Genomic DNA, 6403 nt, shown 5'->3' with positions numbered 1-6403 from the left:
TAATGAGATGCGTCCCTCTTGTTCCTGCGAGTTTCGGTTCGATCGAGAGCGATTTGGTGGCATGGTGGGTGGTTAAAGATGGGAGAATGCATAGAGACGCCAAAAAATGGATGGGTGGCCGGGTGGCCCGGGTGGCCGGGTGGCTCGGGAATTACGTTAGATAAGTTTTGCCTCATTCCTCAGGCATAAAATGAAATATCCTCTTTGGGTATGGCGCGGTACATCATCTCAACAGAACAACCACTTCACCCATCCTCCTCGTCTAATCCAACTATACAACCAACAATATGTCCTACGCGCTAGAAACAAAGAAGCGCAAGTTCCATCGAGTCCTCGAGTCCCTAACCAAACCTTCAACCCCCGACCAACCAACCAAAGAATCCACCACCGGAGCTTCGACAACAGCACGCGATGCGATCAAGAAAATCCGACTGAGCAAAGATGACGACACCTCTACCTCCTCCATCAAAAACTCGATCCTGAAAGTCGCCCGACCCGGCACGCGAGCATCCTCTGTTTCATCGACGGCGCGACCTAGTTTTGTCCCTTGGGATCGCGAGCGCTTCCTCGAACGACTCGAGACGTTTCGGCGGGTGGATCGCTGGTCTTCGAAGCCGGCTGCGGTCAGTGAAGTGGCTTGGGCAAAGCGAGGATGGATCTGTACGGATGTGTCGCGGGTGACGTGTGTTGGAGGTTGTGGTGGCTCGGTAGTTGTTAAGTTGCCGGACGAGCTGGATGAATTGGATGGGTACGATGCGGATAAAGTGCGGGAGAGAAAGGAAGTCCGTATGTTGCTCTCGACCCCTCATCGAGGATCGATGGAAATGCTAACCGAAGTGCAGGTTCAAGGCTCGTGGAGGAATATACAAAGCGCTTGGTAGAAGGACATGGCGAGAATTGCCCTTGGAGGAACAAGGGCTGTGATGGTACGTGCCTACTGCATTTTCCCTGACTATACACAATGCTAACCTGTTTAGATACGATTCACCGCCTACCCCTGGCCAATCCTGACGTAGCAATCTCCGGTCTACAAAAACGGTACTTGAACTTGGTGAAGATGGAGGATAAGCTACCGGCGGAGGAAGCTATCCAAACACCAAAGTCGCTTGATCTTGACGAAATCATCAACGTGTTACCAACCGGATTTGTTGAACCAGACAAGCCGAATGAAACGACCGAACCAGAAAAGCAGCCAGAGACGACACAGCCAGAAACGATCAAGCCAGAGATAAAGGAAGAGGGTGAAAATCAAGAGAGCTCCCCTCAAGCTCAGGAAGAGATATCTCAGAAAATCACGGTCAACAAAGCAGCCTTTGCATTGGCGCTCTTTGGCTGGGATACTGTCTCGGGTGGGACAGCAGGGCTGGCTGCATGTGGTGCGTGTTTTCGGCGGCTTGGTCTTTGGATGTACAGGCCAAAGGCGGACGGGGTCGAGATTGACAACCCGTTGGAAGTAGTCAGTGAACACATGGAATACTGTCCCTGGGTCAGCGGTAAAGCACAGAGCGGCACGGGCAAGCCGACTGATAAACCAGAGACACTGCGCAGTGGATGGCAAGCCTCGGCCCAGGCACTAAAAGTGAAGCGTCGTCGTCAAATTCGTTCGACTGCCTCGATGGACACTCTCCGCGCTGGTTCCGAGACACCTTCCATGATGGACGGGTCAGTGATAGATTCAGAGGTTGACGAGGAAGCTAAGAAGGCTACTGATCGAGAGTGGTGGTCTAAGATCCGGCGACTGCGGCAGGTCTTGAATGTCAATTCTCCTAGGAAGTCAACCCCAGGGTGTTAGACACTTCAAGTTAGTTGCTCTCCTGTTATAGCACAAGCACGGCGTCATGGTCATGTTATTTGGTTCCTATGTATATACCCATTGACATTCATAGATTTTCAGATATTCAAGTATTTTAGTACATTTGATAGCACTTCCAGTGACTTCTTCACACCCCTGCTATATGATTCTCCCCATAAATTTCATTCAACTCTGTATATAATTCTTTGTATATACTCTTCAGTCCTCATTGTAGTGAATCTCTTCCGAATGCGGCAAGGGGAATGACGGAAAGCGCTGGTCTCAACCAAGGAATCTAGGGAAGGGAACCATCAGTGAATGAGCTTTGTCTTCACAATGAGCCATGTATTATCACCATCCTCCTCATCCTCATATAACCCCTCTAAACCACAACATGAGCGACGGCCGGCGAGTGTCAGGAGGCGCCATGTACGATCCCGCCCGCGACGCCTGGGCTGACCGCGACGCCTGGGCTGACCGCGACGCCGACGCGGGCTCTTGGCCTCAGCGCCGCAGTGTGGACCAGCAGGCCCAGTCGCACTCGCCGCCAGCGCCAGCACAAGCTCCTCGTCCTGTTTCTCCGGTGCATGCTGTGCCTATTCCTAGTCCTGGACTGGTGAGTACACATATTTTTTTCTGCTAGTTTGTCTTGTGCTGCGTGATTATACCGAGTGCGCTAGTAGCTGGTGTGGGTATTTTCTGCGGCTAGCTACTAGTGGAACTGGTTTTTGCGATTTGTTGTTCGTCTTTTCTGTTGGCTTGATTAATGCCAATTCTTTTACTGATTAGTCTCTGGGTGATATAGTCTTCCTATGACATAGGACCGCCTGTGACACCAGCTGCGCAAGAAATCTCTACTGCTGTGCCAAAACAGCCACCGCATCGTCACGTCTCTACGGAACAAACAGGAACCCCGGAACCCGATAAAGATATCACTCAGTCCTCCAAGCCTACCAAGAAGAAAGGAAAACGTCCAGCTACCAAAGCAATGGACAGTCCCGACGCCTCTAGACCGGCCTCCGAAGCCACCGACTTCATCGCCAGCCCATCCGACCCAAACGGCGACAAGAAGAGAAAGCTAGGTGAAGAAAAATCAGAGGACCCAAAACCAGGCTCAGACCGCCCAGTATCCAAGCGCAAGCGTCTCGAAGAACGACACCAGAAGCTACGCAAACGTGGCCGGACACCACCCTCTGCTTACGCACGACGCGATGCGGACGAGAACTCGGCCCGCAGTCGTGATACCCCGAAAGATCGCTCGCCTTCGCCGCCTCCGAGAGCGCCTACCCCTGAAGCGCAAGCGCGGCAGCGTAAGAGGCCGGGTGGTGGTGCGAGGATGGGGCTTGTTGATCGTGAGACGATGCGGCGGCGACAGGAGGAGCGTGAGCGTGCTCAAGAGCAGGATGCTTTGCGGACGTCTCATGATCGTGGGATGGCAGATGTTGTCCGTCAGCATTACAATACGGTGCCGCAGCGAGGAAAGGAATGGCGGAAGACGGAGAGTAAGATTAAGGGTCTGCGGAGCTTCAACAACTGGATCAAGAGTACTTTAATCCAGAAGTTCTCTCCGGACGAAGAGTTTATATCACGTTACAATGATGCCAAAGACTGGGCGGAAGGCACCGGGCCAATGCCAATGGATGAAAAACGTCTTCTAGTGGTCGACTTGGGCTGCGGCAAAGGAGGCGATTTGGGCAAATGGCAGCAGGCCCCGCAGCCAGTGGACCTCTACGTTGGTCTTGACCCAGCGGATATTTCTGTTGAGCAGGCTCGTGACCGTTACAATTCGATGAGGAATGGCCGCGGTCCGCGTGGACGTCGCGGCCCACTGTTTCATGGCGAGTTCATTCCCAAAGACTGCTTCGGGGAGTACCTGGGCGATATCCCCATTATCCAGCAGGTTGGCATTGATCCAAACGCAGGCCCAGGAGGTTCGGTCATGAGCTCGCGATGGGGCGGCGGTGGTTTCGACGTAGTCGCATCAATGTTCGCGATCCACTACGCATTCGAGAGCGAAGAAAAAGCGCGCCAGATGCTTCGCAACGTCGCCGGGTTGTTGAGAAAGGGTGGTCGGTTCTTGGGCGTGTGTCCCAATTCGGACGTCATCAGCACACAGGTGGCCCGATACAACACGAAGCGCAAGGATCGTGAAGCAGACAAGCAGGAGAAACCAGAAGACCCTGAAGATGGCGAGGTGGAAGAGGATGACAACAAACCGGCGTGGGGAAACAGTATATACCAAGTCCGATTTCCTGGCCCTGCGCCTGATGATGGTGTCTTCCGGCCGCCGTTTGGATGGAGATACACTTATTTCATGGAAGAAGCGGTGGAGGGGATTCCGGAATACGTTGTGCCTTGGGAAGCTTTTCGAGCGTGAGTCCCACTTACCCTGTGCTTCAAATTTCACCGCTAACCAATTAGTCTGACCGAGGATTACAACCTCGAACTCTCCTACCGCAAGCCATTCCTAGACATCTGGAAGGACGAACAGAACGATCCTGAATTGAGACCACTCAGCGAACGCATGGGAGTGCGGGATCGAGAAACTGGTGCTCTGCTGATGACGGAGGAGGAGAAGGAAGCAGCTAGTAAGTGCGGTATGTCTATACTGGTTGGATTGTGCTGACATTCTAGGTTTTTATCACGCATTCTGCTTCTACAAGGTTTAGCCCCAGCATGTTGATAGACAATCGAGTACTATATCAAGTTTGGCCATTGCCCTCCGTAGATATGCTCCGTTAGTGCCTGTAAAACAAGGCACAAACAATGACACCTCAAAACAGACTAGCGCATCGCGTCGCGTCCATTATACTCCAGTATTTTCAACTCCTCCACATACATACTTGTACTTCCCAAAGCACCGCATTACCGGAGTATTCTGTGCATCATTTAACCTACAAAATGCCAACAGCAACCGCAACACCCTCCCGCCACAGCCGCTACTCCACCACCGACACCACCACCTACGACGACGACAATGACATCCCCACCCTCGACCAGCAACTACCCCCCTACGAACCTCCCCTCGCACCCCTCACAGCAAATTCACAACATGCTCTCGCGAACCTCGCCCAGTCGCACAAGCTCAAAGTCCTCCAAACTCACATCACACATGCGGTCGAGAAACTGGGTGACTCGGCGGCGCAGGTTAATGAGCGGTTGACTGATGCGAGGGAGCGGTATACGCGGTATATGGCAAGGAAGCGATCGAGAAGCCAGTATGAGAATGATGGCGGGGAGGATGGAGATGAGGAAGATGAAGAAGTCCAGCGCATAAAAAGAACAGAAGAACAGGTCCACGCTATAACCGAGAAACTTGAGTCTGAAATGCGCGGCATCGTCGATACAGAAGTTAAAGCCGGGAGCCTTATTTCTATCCTCGCGGACCTGGGTAAAGAAGCAGAAATCGCGTCTACGACTACACAGCGCCAACAGTACCGTAACACGCGACGACGACGGAATCCCAACCCAGAAGATGACTCCGAAAACGAAGAAAACGAACAAGACGAAGACTACCAAGAAACCCAACAATCCCAATCCCAACAAGCCGTCGAACCACCCAGCCAAAAACTAACCCACCAACTAACAACCGAAACCACAAACTGGAATACACTCTCCTTAACCCAACGCTACTCCACAAACAACACCTACATCGGCTTCTACCGCATGGTCCACGACGCCAAGCACCCAGGCGATGACATTCCCCCTCTCCCACACGCCTCAACATGGTTCAGACATCTTGAAGACCCATCCATAGCCGCAGCGCCCTCACAATCCCAGAGACGGCACACACGCCGGCGTCAATCTACACCTGCTGAGGATGATGAGGAGATCGCTATTGAAAGTGAACGCGTCTCGCTGAAGTGTCCGTTGACTTTGCTTACTTTCCAAGAACCGTTGACGTCGAGGAAGTGTCCACATAGTTTTGAGAAGCAGGCGATTTTGGATATGATTGCGCATAGTCCGATGATGGTGCCGGGTTCCGATGGGGATCGGAGAAATCGGGTTCGTGCGGTCAAGTGTCCGGTTTGTTCGGTTGTGTTGACGCAGGAGGATTTGAAAAGGGATGCGGTCTTGGAGAGGAGAGTTCGGAGGATGCAGAGACAGCAGGAGGAGGATGAAGATGAGGATGAGGACGAGGATCGAGGACAGGGCAATCAGAGGAAGAGAAGCAGGGCTCAGCGAAAATCCGGCATTACGGTTGCTAGTGACGATGATGAAGAAGCGCAACCTGTCCGGGTCAAGCAAGAAAAGGCCATGTCTCGCGCTCTTTAGTTGCACATATCAGAGTACTGTAAATACAATTGCTACACAACACAAAGATTTGAACATCTCGATTGACCAGTTATCCCGACCGCACCGGTCGCTGGGTATATAATAACAGACTAACAGTACATAATAAACGCGCTGAATAGAAAGGACGTGTCATCAGCATGACAGCCATCGTGAGTCGCATAAAGACAACCAGAGAGAATGATAAACCAGAAAAAAACCAGAAAAGAACCAGAAAAGGACCAGAAAAGGACCAGAAAAAGTTAAAATCACCGTCCAGGTAATTCATCTGTTCCAGACAAATGAACACAGCGTAAAACCAATATAAAAAAGAAGAGA

At 52.0% G+C, this 6403-nt stretch overlaps 3 protein-coding genes across 3 annotated transcripts; all 3 read left to right on the top strand.

The window, feature by feature from the left end:
• Window positions 1-246: 246 nt before the first annotated feature.
• Window positions 247-1963, top strand: EURHEDRAFT_412475 (uncharacterized protein). Its single transcript, XM_040781916.1, has 3 exons — window positions 247-786; window positions 843-926; window positions 978-1963. Exons 1-3 carry the CDS (start codon window positions 288-290, stop codon window positions 1790-1792), a joined length of 1398 nt encoding a protein of 465 aa, XP_040638846.1. The 5' UTR covers window positions 247-287; the 3' UTR covers window positions 1793-1963.
• Window positions 1964-2083: 120 nt separating this feature from the next.
• Window positions 2084-4506, top strand: abd1 (mRNA (guanine-N7)-methyltransferase). The gene is made up of 4 exons (XM_040781915.1): window positions 2084-2408; window positions 2598-4165; window positions 4214-4380; window positions 4427-4506. Exons 1-4 carry the CDS (start codon window positions 2187-2189, stop codon window positions 4459-4461), a joined length of 1992 nt encoding a protein of 663 aa, XP_040638845.1. The 5' UTR covers window positions 2084-2186; the 3' UTR covers window positions 4462-4506.
• Window positions 4507-4693: 187 nt separating this feature from the next.
• Window positions 4694-6067, top strand: EURHEDRAFT_456389 (SUMO ligase MMS21; the record flags this gene model as incomplete). Its single annotated transcript, XM_040784349.1, has 1 exon — window positions 4694-6067. The coding sequence occupies one exon, from the start codon at window positions 4694-4696 to the stop codon at window positions 6065-6067; it is 1374 nt and encodes a 457-aa protein (XP_040638844.1).
• Window positions 6068-6403: the final 336 nt, after the last annotated feature.

Source organism: Aspergillus ruber (assembly GCF_000600275.1).
Source record: "Aspergillus ruber CBS 135680 unplaced genomic scaffold scaffold00013, whole genome shotgun sequence".
In the NCBI taxonomy this organism is placed as follows: Eukaryota; Fungi; Ascomycota; class Eurotiomycetes; order Eurotiales; family Aspergillaceae; genus Aspergillus; species Aspergillus ruber.
Note: the sequence above shows the minus strand (reverse complement) of the source record. Positions and strands in the feature narration are given on the sequence as shown.